General features: G+C 43.2%; 1 protein-coding gene and 1 long non-coding RNA gene across 2 annotated transcripts in view; one reads left to right on the top strand and one right to left on the bottom strand.

Annotated features, from left to right (window-relative positions):
* The window catches only part of TRANK1 (tetratricopeptide repeat and ankyrin repeat containing 1), a 52,959-nt gene extending 40,903 nt beyond the window's left edge, over positions 1-12,056 (top strand). The window contains exons 19-24 of the mRNA XM_081834706.1: positions 2,474-2,577; positions 3,547-3,679; positions 4,510-4,655; positions 5,986-9,026; positions 9,419-9,520; positions 11,517-12,056. Of these exons, the coding sequence (XP_081690832.1) occupies positions 2,474-2,577; positions 3,547-3,679; positions 4,510-4,655; positions 5,986-9,026; positions 9,419-9,520; positions 11,517-11,629 (3,639 nt within the window). The 3' untranslated portion in view covers positions 11,630-12,056. The remainder of the gene's footprint in view (positions 1-2,473; positions 2,578-3,546; positions 3,680-4,509; positions 4,656-5,985; positions 9,027-9,418; positions 9,521-11,516) is intronic.
* On the bottom strand, positions 2,039-2,569 carry LOC309326281. The gene is made up of 2 exons (XR_014150258.1): positions 2,427-2,569; positions 2,039-2,294 (listed from the first exon to the last, which is right to left on the bottom strand). It is a non-coding gene; the product is annotated as an uncharacterized lncRNA (long non-coding RNA).
* Positions 12,057-13,196: the final 1,140 nt, after the last annotated feature.

The following is a 13,196-nucleotide window of genomic DNA, read 5'->3' as shown; positions in this document are numbered from 1 at the left end:
AAACATAGAAGTGAAATTGCAAACAAACAAACAAACAACAATACAGATTAGAATTATGCTAGGCTGTGTACCGGTAGAGCTTTGTGGGGGGCAGGCTTCTGCTAGGGTGGGGCAGAACCTCATTTAATTGAGTATTTTTTTAATGATTTTCAATAATTTTGCAGACGAGGCATGGCAAAATGCCATGGATGTGGTCCCTCTAATTCACAACCGGGAACACACCTGCAAATCCTGTTGAGTCGCTGTGTTTAAGTCTGTATGCCCTGTTGATGTTTGATGTACTTAAAATGGTGTTTCCCCCCCTTTTTTTTGCAGTGCAACACAAAGGCTTGTTTTTGTTGCTTTCATTGGTAAAGTGTCACTCAGTGAAAACTATATAGCAAATAGACCGATAATTGTGGAACTAATTTCACTTTTTGTCTTTGTTGTCATGTACCAGTGTGTCATAGCTGAATTGGCACAATTTTGAGAAATGCTTACGAATTAAGGCTACATCCAGTGCTGCTTTTGTTTTTTAACCCAGTAGTTTAATTAACCAAATGCTATAGAGCATGTTCAACTTGTTTTGGGTTACCTTTGGTACACTTGAAATATTGGGTGTGCTTTTCTATATATATAGCAGTGTGTTTTGTAACTGTTTTCTTTTTTGTTTGCAGTTTGGATTTTATATTAAGAATTTTTTTTAACCAATGTTCTTGAGATAATAATAATAATAATAATAATAATAATAATAATAATAATAATAATAATTTATTATTTATACCCCGCCCATCTGGCTGGGCCTCCCCAGCCACTCTGGACGGCTTCCATAGAAACCAAAAATACAGTAAAATCACACGTTAAAAACTTCCCTGAACAGGGCTGCCTGAATGTCAGGTAGTTGTTTATCGCTTTGACATCTGCTGGAAGGGCGTTCCACAGGGCGGGCGCCACTACCGAGAAGGCCCTCTGCCTGGTTCCCTGTAGAGAGGTTTGTATGTACATTTAGGAATGGATCCAGTTGTGCTTTTCCAGATGCAGAAGGCAGCTTATGTTTATGGAAGGGCAATGGTTACAGAGTTGTGTGCAAAGAAATGAAACTAAATTCAAAGATGCTGTTCTTCTTTGCTGTAGAAGCCTGCCCTGCTACATAAAGCACTGCGTGAACTCCAAATCAAGCTGTTGTGCCAACAGGGCTTGTTGCTATTTTCCTTCCATTTACACTTCTTTGGATCTAACTCTGTCGTAGTTTGTTGCTCGATTTCTTTGCGCGCACACTAATTGCATGTTGCAATTTACAGCTTAAGCCTTAAACCAAGGTTGGGCAAATGTTTGGATTGAGAGTGAAGCAGATGGCCTCAGAATATGGTGGACTATCTTTCCTTAGAGGTTTTTAAGTAGAGGCTGGATGGCCACCTCTCATGGATGCTGTAGCAGCAGTGGCTCTTGAAGTGTGGGACGAGCCAACTCTGATTCTGCATCTTTCTGCAGTTTATAATGAACATGAAGTTCACTGCTACAAGATGTGAAGAGCGATACCTGCTTAGTGTTGGAATTCCGTTCCCCCGTTGTGCAGATATGTGGGGTTGCTTCATCACATGTCTTTGTTTACATTCCATCACTGATGGGAGCGGATGTTGTTTTTACACTGTTCCGCTCTGTTGTACTGTTGTATTCCTTCTCTCCGAGGAAGAAGAGAGAGAGAGGAGCCTTGGTTTCCTTTGTCCTGATTTCTATATAATAAAAGTAGCTTGGTACTCACGCCTCAAGTCTAGCACTGCTGTTATTGACTCTGCTAAGTCAGTGTGTGCTCATCGTCTCAAGACATGAGTCACGGATGCATGTCGGGGAAGTAGGTTGATGGATCTCCCGAGCAGCACGAAGAAGGGAGAGATGGGCTGGCACATATATGTCATTCGCCAGGGGGCCTGTCCTCCCTCCCGGCAACCCCCCGACACTTAGATGATTTTCAACAGATAATTCATGGAGGGAAGGTCTATCTGCGGCTATTTGCTATGATGACTAGATGGAAGCTCCATGCTGAGTTTTGTTTTGGGGGTGGGGATGGGCAGCCACAGTGAAGAAGGGTAATGATCTACTTGTGGGCTTCCTACAAGCATGTGTTCGGGCACTTTGTGAAGCCTTCTAGGAGCGCTGCTTTTGGGGGAAGCATTGATATCTCAAATGGTGGCCCGTTAAGATACTGTTACAGGCACAGGAGCAAGAGATGATTAAAAACAAACAAAATACCTAACAATGAGCAAGCCTGCTTGGCCTGTTGTCTGCCATTCAAATAAGTGAGTAGCACTGCTCCTCTGTGCTCTAGATCAGTGTATCCCAACCTTGTGCCTCCAGCTGTTTTTGGACTACAATTCCCATCATCCCTTGCCACTGGTCTTGCTAGTCAGGGATTATGGGAGTTGTAGTTCAAAAACAGCTGGAGGCACAAGGTTGGGAAACACTGCTCTAGATAAATGTTGTTTTCCTGTTTCAGGTGGCTGCTAAATGCTATCAAAAAGGAGGAGCAGCCGAGAAGGAAAAACTAGCCTTGGCACATGACGCTGTGCTTAAAGTACAGTCAAAGAAAATGAACCCCAGGTAAGTGTCTTCTAAATGTAAAAAACATAAATCTGTTTGAAAGTTTTTGGTTAAAAGTCGGTTGATGCATCACCATAAACGCTGGTTTACAGCAAACCCTGCCCTCCCTCAACTTAAGCACATAGAAGCAGCAAACCATAATCCAGGCATAAGCAAACTCGGCCCTCCAGATGTTTTGGGACTACAACTCCCATCATCCCTAGCTAACAGGACCAGTGGTTAGGGATGATGGGAATTGTAGTCCCAAAACATCTGGAGGGCTGAGTTTACCTATGCCTGCCATAATCCTTGGTTTAATGTTAATTTGAACCAGAGATTGGCTGTTTCATTTTGGTCCAAGCAAACCATGATTTGCGGCTCAGGGATCAGTCTTGCTTTGTTCTTTGAACTTGCTAGTAGAGAGTCACAAGAACAATCTGCGTATTCGTGGTAAATCATTATTTGTGGCTTGCTGTGACTTGTGAATTGGCATGGTGGTGATAGGGAATCTGTGGCAGTTTTATGCTTCCTATCTTAGATGCTATAAAAAGTAAATATCTTGCCTTCCTCTAGGGTGCACACCCAGCTCTTTAGGGTGCTACTACCACCTCTGCTTCCTACAATTATCATTCCACATACTTTCTCCGTCAGACTTTCTCCTGACTGGCCTTTCCATATCTAGAGCTTCCTTTTAAAGCCAATGGAACAAATTTGGCATAACTACTTTACTCCTTTTTGCTTCCAGTTGTGATGGATGTAACATAGACCATGGCTTGATTCAAAAAGAAGACTTGAGGTCCCTTTTAGAGCAGTGAAGTCACTGTTTATTATATTTCTTTCCTGCATGAAGAACGCGTATTGGAATCTGTTTCTGTCTCAGCTTGTTAATGTTTTAAAATAGCTAATGGAATGAAATACCTTGAATCAATTGGCTGCCTATTTTTCAAAATGTGATTGCTTTGTTTTATTTCTCTCTATATATATAAACAGAGAGAAGCAAATGGAATATATGGAACTGGCTAAAACTTATCTAGAATGTGATGAACCAAATTTGGCTCTCAAATGTCTAATCCATGCCAAAGAGTACCAGCTTTGTGCACAACTTTATGAAAAATTAGGAAAGGTAAATGTGGTTTCCCCACTTCTTTATCTTTCATTTTCCAGTTTTTTTTGCGGGGGGGCTCTTTAGTATTTCACTATGGGAGAGTAAGAAATCCAAGTTGATTTATCTCTGCTCATCAAAGCATTGCATTGAGAGCTATTTTAACAGTTAATGGAAGTGACATTTGACTCAGGAGAGCTGTTTGGGTCAGTATATTTTATCCCACAGCTACTCTGCATGCAAAAGGTTTCTTATTTCATATTTTCTGTTGTTCATATTACTTCACTTTTGCATAGTCAGTAGGCAGAAATGAAAGCTAGCTTGGTGCACACCTGGTTGCCCCTACAGAATATGTGTGTGTTGTGTGGATATGGGTGTATGAAGCCTTAATTTTAGGTAAGTGGGTGAGACTTAATTGAGGTCAGCCATAGAGAAGAAAATGGGGGTGGGAGAGAGAGTGCCTGGAAAGTCTAGGAACCAGTAAATATTTTAAGCTGGCCTTTTTGTGTTGTGTGATAAGGACAGACAAATCAATTTCCTTTCTATTGTGAGAAGTGTTAAAAGGGAGAAATTTGTCACACACGCATGCACCTGATTTGATTTTCTTTACATTTGTCGTGGTAGACTTGGTGACTTGCTGCTGAATGTGTATTTATTCACTTGAAATATGTGGTGCTTGAGTGAACTCCAGGTGATAACTAAACTCCTATCTGACGTTAGATGATAGCCTATTAGCATAAGCAAGTTGTTTCCTCTTGCAGTCAGTCTAGCCCTATTTGCTAGAATTAGAGAGGTGTTGCCAGCTATTGTATGCTTGATGTAAGCATCCATGTGGTGTCATCATCGTACAGGTGAAAGAAGCGGCATATTACTATAAAAGAGGACAATACTACAAAGATGCATACAGGTGTTTTGAGCAGATGCAAGAGTTTGATCTAGCGCTTAAAATGTGTTGCCATGAGGAGCTGTATGAAGAAGCAGCAAAATCGGTTGAAAGGTCTGTATTTCAAGAGCCTGTTTCATTAAAAAAAATAGCATTTCTTCTGCCTTGTCAGTTTTATGAAAATATTGCTTATTTGTGTCCTTGGGTTGCAATGCATGCCGTTTAGAACCACATATCTAAATAGCCTATGAAAATGTTAATACTTGGAAAAGATAGTTTAAGCCATGGGCAGGCAAACTAAGGCCCGGGGTCTGGATCCGGCCCAATCGCCTTCTAAATCCGGCCCGTGGATGGTCCAGGAATCAGCATATTTTTACATGAGTAGAATGTGTCCTTTTATTTAAAATGCATCTCTGAGTTATTTGTGGGGCCAGCCTGGTGTTTTTACATGAGTAGAATGTGTGCTTCTATTTAAAATACATCTCCGGGTTATTTGTGGGGCATAGGAATTCATTCATAATTTTTTTCAAAATATAGTCCGGCCCCCCACAAGGTCTGAAGGACAGTGGACAGGCCCCCTGCTGAAAAAGTTTGCGGACCCCTGGTTTAAGCCATTTCTACAGTGCATATACAAAGATCTAATAGAAAAGTAAAAGTGCTGGTTTGTTTTTTTAAAAAAGAAACAGTGCCCAGTACTTTTTTGTTTTTAAATCAGCTTTGAAAATCATTCAGTCACTCAGCCAATGAGCTGATTGTACTAGCCAAATGCCATGACATATAACCAGATGTAATGGTTCTAGGGGGTTGCTCGTGCGTAAGTTGTCGCCACACCTGGCTGGGTTACCTGGGTGAACCCTTTCTGTCCGGACAGCCACCCATCCGTGGCTGTCTCAATCGCTGGCAGAATCCGTCAGTGGGCGTTTCTTGAACTTCTTCCAGCAAAGAAGTTCTTTGACGCCAAGTCTCCGTCTACTCTCCCTGCGCGGAAGTCTTCTGCGCAGGGAGGGTGTGGGCAGCGGAGGACCCGTGCTCTCCCCGCTGGTCTCCGGTGAGGAGTCCTGGAGCCTTCTCTCCGATTCCCCCATCTGCCCCCCTTCTCCACTGGTGCTACGCTGATTTCCTTCCCCAGCAGATGGGCTGCCTCTCTCCCTACTGGGACCCTCTCCGGCATCCCTCTGGAGCCTTTCCTCCGCCTCTAGCTCCGATGGCAGTTCCCTGACACCAGACTATAAAACATAATATGAAATATACACCAATAATAAAACCAAACACCAGTATTATGAAGAAAGGGAAATCGGAAATATTGAGACCTGGCTCAACTTCATATTAAGCTCTGAGTCTCCAGAACAACTTATAGCAGTGTTAGATAACATCTCACTGGATGTGAAGTTGTGCATCTACTTCCAATTCCCTGTTGAAGTTTACTTGTATATGTCTGTTTCAGATATCAAAAGATGATGAGAAAAGAAGGACTGCCAATTTCCAAACTTTCATACACAGCAAACCAGTTTTATTTGGAAGCTGCTGCCAAGTACCTGCGCACAAACAAGATGAGTGAAATGAAGGAGGTGCTGTCTCACCTTGACACCGAAGACCAGCTTGTGTTTTTGAAAACGCACAAATGCTTTGCTGAAGCTGCTGACCTGCTGAAGAGGGAAGGCAAAGATGAAGAAGCCGCAAAGCTGATGATGCAGCATGGCTTTGTACTGGAAGCAGCCAAGCTCACTAACCAAAAAGAGTTCCGAGCATCGTGCCTGCTTGCTGCGGCCCGCCTTAGTGTGGCAGGCATTTGTGAGGTGGAGAACGTGAGAGACATCTTGAGCGAAGCCTTAGATCTGTTTGAGCGAACAGACCAAAAGTCTGGTAGCGCAGAGGCTACCTATTTGATAGGACTTTTAGAGAAAGACTTCTATACGTTGGAGAAGGCCTTTGGAATGTTTTTGCGTGTGAATCACAATGCTGGCGCTGTGGAAGCTCTGTTTGGCGCAACAAGCTGTGATGTCAAGAGTGAGGCCATCTTGGGATTAACATCCTATGGAATCGAAGCCCTCCTAAATCTGGTCAAGGCTTTCAAAAAAGCAGGCACCAACGCCGAGAAGGAAATGGTGAAGTCGTGTTTTGAATACTTTGGAATTGTCCTGATAGATGGGGAAAGTTGTCAGGTCCCCCAGAATGAAGCGGGCTGTATTCTAGAACATTTGTCCGAGAGTTACAAACAGAGAGAAAAGAGAACAAGTGATAAGCTCAGTGTAAGCCTGGAAGAGGTGAAATTTGCACTGAATAAACATTTGTTGAATAGGCTTACTGCCATTATTCACCATTTACGTGGTCTGAGATTCCCAAATGTTTGCACAAAGTTTATTGCAGGCTTGAAGTGTGAGGATGAAACCTGTGAGGACTTCCATAGCTCCCTGTCACTTCACGAGATAAAATCTATATTTCGGTGTAAAATGCACCTGGCTGCAATAAATGGGCTTCTGTTAGAAGCCAAGCAAGTGTTCCCAAAAGATTTGCTTCATGAACCCAATGCCATTGATGAGCTATTGACCGCTGATAAGTATGCACTCTGCAAATCTCTTATCAATGCAATATTTCCCAAGCACTTCCACCTGAGGATGGTGTCCGAAAATCCAGTGGTATGCAAACAGATCCTGAGCCATTATCACTTTAGCCATAAAAATTCTAATCCTTGCAGGGCAGTTCTGAGAGAATGCATCCGGTCTGAATTTAGAAACGAGACGGCCCAGAACAGGAGAGAATCGACGGATCTGTGGCTGAGAATGATGCAGGTCTTTGCCTTTACTTCCACTTACCCCGAAGAGTTTGATAGACTCCTTTCCAAAGAAGAAGATGACTATAACAGAGAACTGAAGATGGCGGACGAAAGGGGGAGAGGGAGATCCAAAGGCATAGAGGGCAGATATGGAATGCTGCTACCTGATAAATATGCAGGGAATGCTGAAAGCACATACTTGTGTTTCATCAGACTCTTGCAGGAATCCATGGACCAGCTCTACATTCACAGAAACCTTGAGCAGTGCAGGTGGTTGTTTTATCGTTTCATGAATGTCTTGGTGAAGAAATGCGTTGACCCTTTAATTCCAAGCATAGGAAACACTGTGGCTTTGCTGGAATTTCAGTTCGTCCTGTGTTGTGCTGTCCTCATGCGCCTCTGCAAAACCATGACTCTCTGCCTCCCCAAGAGTTATATTGCCCTCTTCCATTACTGGGACTATTTATTCGCAAGAGGGGACCGATGTAAAGACGCCTTCACCTTTTCTGTCATACAAGAATATAAGCCACAGGACACAAAGCAAGCCATAGAGAAATTTAAGCTTCACCTGAGATATTTAGCCAAGGTTCTGTGTGGGTATGAAAACTTCAATGTACTCTTTGATGCTTTTGGTGACCTTGGCTTCATCATGTCTGGGGAAGCTGAGCGCACTGTGGTGCTTTGCTTAGTGATGTTGGTGAATGCTGATCAGGTGCTTGGTTGGAAATATAAAGATCTCTTAGCCAAAATTTTTCCCACCCTCCGAGAATTCCTTGCAGAACTGAAAAGGGACTTCCCTTCCAAAGTGCCTGAAAGATTGATTAAGATTGTGGATCTGATGAGTGAGACTTCCAGTGTTAAAGAAGTAGTTGATGGCCTCAAGGAGCTGCTGTTTTGCCGAGATACAGAGTATTTAGCGGACTGTTGTTGGAGGTGGGACCCTAGAGGAACGAGGGTTACTAAGTATGAGAACAACAAACTTGTCAGAGGTATCTACTTTGAGGTTGCCGACTTGGACAGATTTGCATATCTGAGCCAGGCAAGGAATTTCGAAGAGGCAGAAATAGATCTTGAAAAGGACATGTACATCGAAGAGAGAGAAGACCCATTAGCCAATATAGCATCGATAAGGCAGCAGAAGCAACAGCAGAAAGCTTCTGCCAAGCGGAAGCTGCGGGGCCTTTTCCTGTTTGTCCATTGTTGCATTAGATGGAAAAGGATTTCCTCTTCAAAGCAAGAATCCCCAGATATGGCACTGGGAGTCTTCAAAAAAGCAGACGTTGACCCAACACAGTGTGACCTTTGTGGAGTCAAATTTCTCCAAAGGCCTGCAAACTTTGCTGCTCAGACAGAACCTTCTGAAAAAGAACCCACAGAAGTCACAACACCAGCGGAGGCAGACTGGGAAGAGAACATGGACAGAAATGAATTTTTTGCCGCTGGTGAAACGTTTGAAAATCACATCATGCTGGACGAACATGGAAATAATTTTGCCTCTTACCAGAGGTATTTTGAGTTTTTCAGAATTAACGTGGAGCCATTAATCCGAAAGGGGATGGATGTGATGGAAAGTATTGCCGATAACACGTGCATCAAAGGCCACTTTGCATCAAATGAGCAGTCTAACCACATGCAAAGCAGAATCCAAGCGGCTATTAAGAAGATTTCTGATATGGTGGAGGACATCTATAGGAGAAAGGCGTGGGCTGATGGTAAGGCATTTCAGTTGTTTCAACGTCTATCATCTCAGCAGTCAGGGAATGTTCTCCTTTGCAGGGAATGATACTGAAATGTCATTCATCAAAATTATTTAGTGAATATAAGCATTCTGGCAGGACCCACACTATGCAGATGTGATTTTTCAACAATAACAACAGTCCACTCCAGTAATGAAGTGTTAGATATAATGCCTAGCACTCCATCATGCACATATACTGTTAAATAATGGCTTGCCTTTTCAGATGAAAGTAGTGGTTTCCTGCCCACCCCTTGTCCCCAACTTCCATTGTTTCTACATTCCTATAATAAGTGTTAAATGGGGTGTTACCCCTTCCCATTACACCCATGATTCTAATTGGTTACATCTTTTTGTTTTATGTTTTAGCTGAAGAAACCATGTCCAAGTTGGCTAGCAGTTTGAATTCTAATGTAGACAAAGCTTCCAATTGGCTGAAGGAAACGGAGTCCCGCCTACTAAAGGAGGAAGGTACGTTTTAAATTTTAAGTACATGCAGCTCACTATATAAGGTTACATCTGTTAAAACTGAAGCGTGTATTGTTTAGAAGTCAGCAGTACTGTGGCTTGTAAGAATAGTGATATACTATGCTGGCAGCCCATTCAGTTACTTAGCATGGAACTTGTAATTTGAGATAGTGGATTCAGTATGGATGCAGCCTTATTGCTAGGTCAGGAGCTTTCCTTGACTAAATTCTTCCTTTCTTGCCCAACTGCTGAAGAGACAGGGAATTTTCTTTCTCCTCCTTTTGGCAATTAGAATTGACACATGGGCCATTCAGTAAGGCAGAGGTTTTCACCCTTTTTGAGTCTACAGCTCCCTTGAACAACTATATTCTTCCTGCAGCTCCCCTGTGGGATTCAGGAGCCCTGTTATGTCACCCCTTGCCTGCTGAGCTAGCAGTCCCTCACCCTTTTTTGAACACCCTCCCTCGGGGAATGTTCCATCAGCCTCCTCCCATCTCCTTGGGAGTCCTCTGGGCAGCTGCTGCTGCCGCCCCTGGTCTCTGAGCTGCCACCCTTGCCCCAAAGAGAGGTGCCTCCCCACACTGCCCCACAGGGGCCTGGGACTTGTCTGCCCATTCCCAACAGCAAGGGCTGGCACGCTGGCTGGCTGGCTGGCTGGACTCCCTCGCCCACTTTCTTGCCACCTCAGCCCCTGGCAACCAGCACCCCCTGGCCAGCTCCAGAGGCACCATTCACCTACAGAGCTTGTAGCCAGCTATACAAGCTTTGTATATTTCTATACAAACAGCTATACAAGCCTTTGAGAGGCAGAGACGCAAGAGGGCATCAGGAGGAAGGGAAGGGAAGGGAAGAAAAGAGGGACGGAGGCCAGTGTTGCCCATGGCACCCTGACCATCATTCAAGGCACCTCAGGGCGCCATGCCACACTGGTTGAAAACCACTGCAGTAAGGCATTTAAACAGAAGCATCAACTTCAAGTGTCCTATTGAAGTTGGATTATTTTCACACACAACCCTTCCTCCACCCAACCCCAAATTGTATGTTTTCTGAATCAGGGTCAAGATGAACTTGCTGAGAAAGGAGATTAGGATCCTCACTTTTATTTTCGAACAGAGGTTCATGGACCTTTTATTAGCTGCACGACAAAAATTCAGCTGGCTCTTCTCAGTAAGGTGATACAGTAATTGGAAAGTATATCTTTCATGCATTGTCAAAGAGCAGCTCATGGAATGGGGGCTAAGCGACCAGAGAAGAAACAAGATGAGATCCAGCAGCTTCATTAGTGAAGAAGGGGAAAAAAACCCCTATAAAGTTCTAGCAGCATTTTTTCACCAGTTTAAACTTGCATGTGCAAGGGGAGATTTCATAAGTGACATCTAACGAGTGCAAGTTTTACCTCCTTTTGATGGCTTAAGGCTTACATACCGTATTTTTCGCACCATAGGGCGCACCAGACCATAGGGCGCACCCAGTTTTTAGGGGGGGAAATCAAGGAAAAAAATATTTCCCCCCCAGCCCCAAAGAGCAGCGTACAGGCTGCACACAACCTCTCCCTGCCAGAGGGGTTGCGCGCAGCTATGGAAGAAGGCAAGGCAGCGAGCGGGATGGATCCCGCTCGCTGTTTTGGCTTCCCCTTTAGCCCCGTGCAGCCTCTCCTTGCCGGGAGACGCTGGGCAGCAGGGTTAAAGAAGCCATAGCCCCGTACAGCCTCTCCCTGCCGGAGAATGCAGAAGCCTGCATTCGCTCCATAGGACGCACACACATTTCCCCTCAATTTTTGGAGGGGAAAAACTGCGTACAATAGAGCGAAAAATACGGTATGTTGAAAAAGGTTTTAGATAAAATAGGAATTCAAGCCATTCTGGCATATTTGCCAATGACAAAGTGAACACAAGGCTGTGGGACTCCACAAAATTTCCCCCCTGCTAGGATGCAGCTTGGTAAGTATTCCTTGGCACATTGTTTTGTCTTTAAAATTGAACAATTCTTCCTCTTTTAGAGTTTGACCACGACAAAGACTTGGACAGTGAAGTGAAATGCGAAGAGGACACTTTTGAAGAGCTGCACCCCAAGAAGCCCTCAAGAAAGATGATGAAGAGAAGAAGAAAATAATTAATTTTTATTTTTTTTAAGCTGAGGTTTACTCCTCCTTTGATTTGGGTTGTATTTTGTTTACATTTTATAACTTGAGTATTGAAATGTGAAAACACAAATTAAATTGGAAGGTGAAACCTGCCAACAAATGTTCTCCCCTTATAGTAACTTGGATAGAAGGTTAGCAGTCGGCTTTTAGTAATTTAGGGTTGGGGTTTTTTTAAGTACTCAAAGAAGCTTTAAGTAGAATAGAGTCAATTCCACAACAGGAATCTGGAGCAACATATTTGGCAGGGAGTCCCATGGTACACAAAGTGTTGGGAGAGGACACAATTCAACTCAGAAGTGGTAGGAGGGGTAGATGCTTAGGTTTTTTTTTGGCTCATCTCCTACTTCCCCCTGTAACTCTCCCCTACCACCACCAGTGTCCTAGATGGATATTGGTTGCATTTAAATGTTCCCCCATTTATAATTGCACCTTCCCTCTGCTACTTTGCAGTTGCTTGGCAAAAGTCCAGCTTTTGAAAACTCCTGCCATTGTTAGATGTGTCATTCTACCTTTCAGAGCCAATGCATAAGCAATTGGGAGTGGAGGGGAGAGAAAATAATCCTTCACCTTCCGTCCTCATCTCCTTTACTTTCCATTTTTAAATATGTGCCTACAAGCTGGGCTAGGAGCATCCTCAACAACAGGAGAGGGTTTTTTTGCTTTTGTTTTTTAGTTTCAAAGAATTTTAACTTTTGGAGAATGTTCAGAAATACCTTATGCAAGTGAGAAGCAGCTGCTAATTTGTGAAGCTCAGCCTCGTTTCTCCTTTCCTCGTGTCTCCTGGAAACTGCAAGGAATAACGAGAGTGCTCATTTTTCTCGCAAACTTAATTTGATATCAACTGTTCTCCTACATGTGTCAAAAAAGATAATCTTTCTCTAGAGTTTCATTATGGTTTATATACATTTTAAAGGGGTTTTTTATACTTTTGCAATTCAACAAAATAAAATACAGCATTGTACTATTTTAGAAAATAATAAAAAAACAAATATTGGTGTTTATAACTGACTCGTGCCTTTTTTCTACAGAGGTTGTAAAATCGGTTTTAGAGAGGCGTGGGTGGCTTGAAGTCTTATCATGAGGATTTCTGACTCCCAACTTGGAAACAACAGCATTCCTTTTTGCCCCCTTCCCAGTTATTCTGCTGAAATGAAGAAAGTGTGCCAAGGGTGGGGGACATAAAGAACACGTGCTGGTGTAGAAATACTTAAGTTCGATTGAATTCTGATTTTTTTAAAAAACGGTTTCCTGATCTCAGAACTATTTGATTCTAATGGTATGTTTGGCTTGGCTCAGGTTGGTGGATATCAGGGGTCCTAGTAAAAAAAAGTAAGCTTGAAGTCTGCCCATCTCTGACATCAATTACAAGGGGAAAAATATTCTCCCCAATTTAATTATTCCAAGAGATCAGTAGAGGTCAGTGCAAGCTTTGTTTGAGGGAATTTTGTCTGCTGTTAGTACACTGAGCAGCTCTTGTCAACAATCACCTTCCATTTAAGGAACCCAAAACATAGTTTGGGGGCCACTGGGGTTGAG

Source organism: Podarcis erhardii, assembly GCF_964252035.2.
Source record: "Podarcis erhardii genome assembly, chromosome: 12".
Lineage (NCBI taxonomy): Eukaryota > Metazoa > Chordata > Lepidosauria > Squamata > Lacertidae > Podarcis > Podarcis erhardii.
The sequence above is the reverse complement of the archived record's forward strand: the minus strand, read 5'-3'. Positions and strand labels throughout refer to the sequence as shown.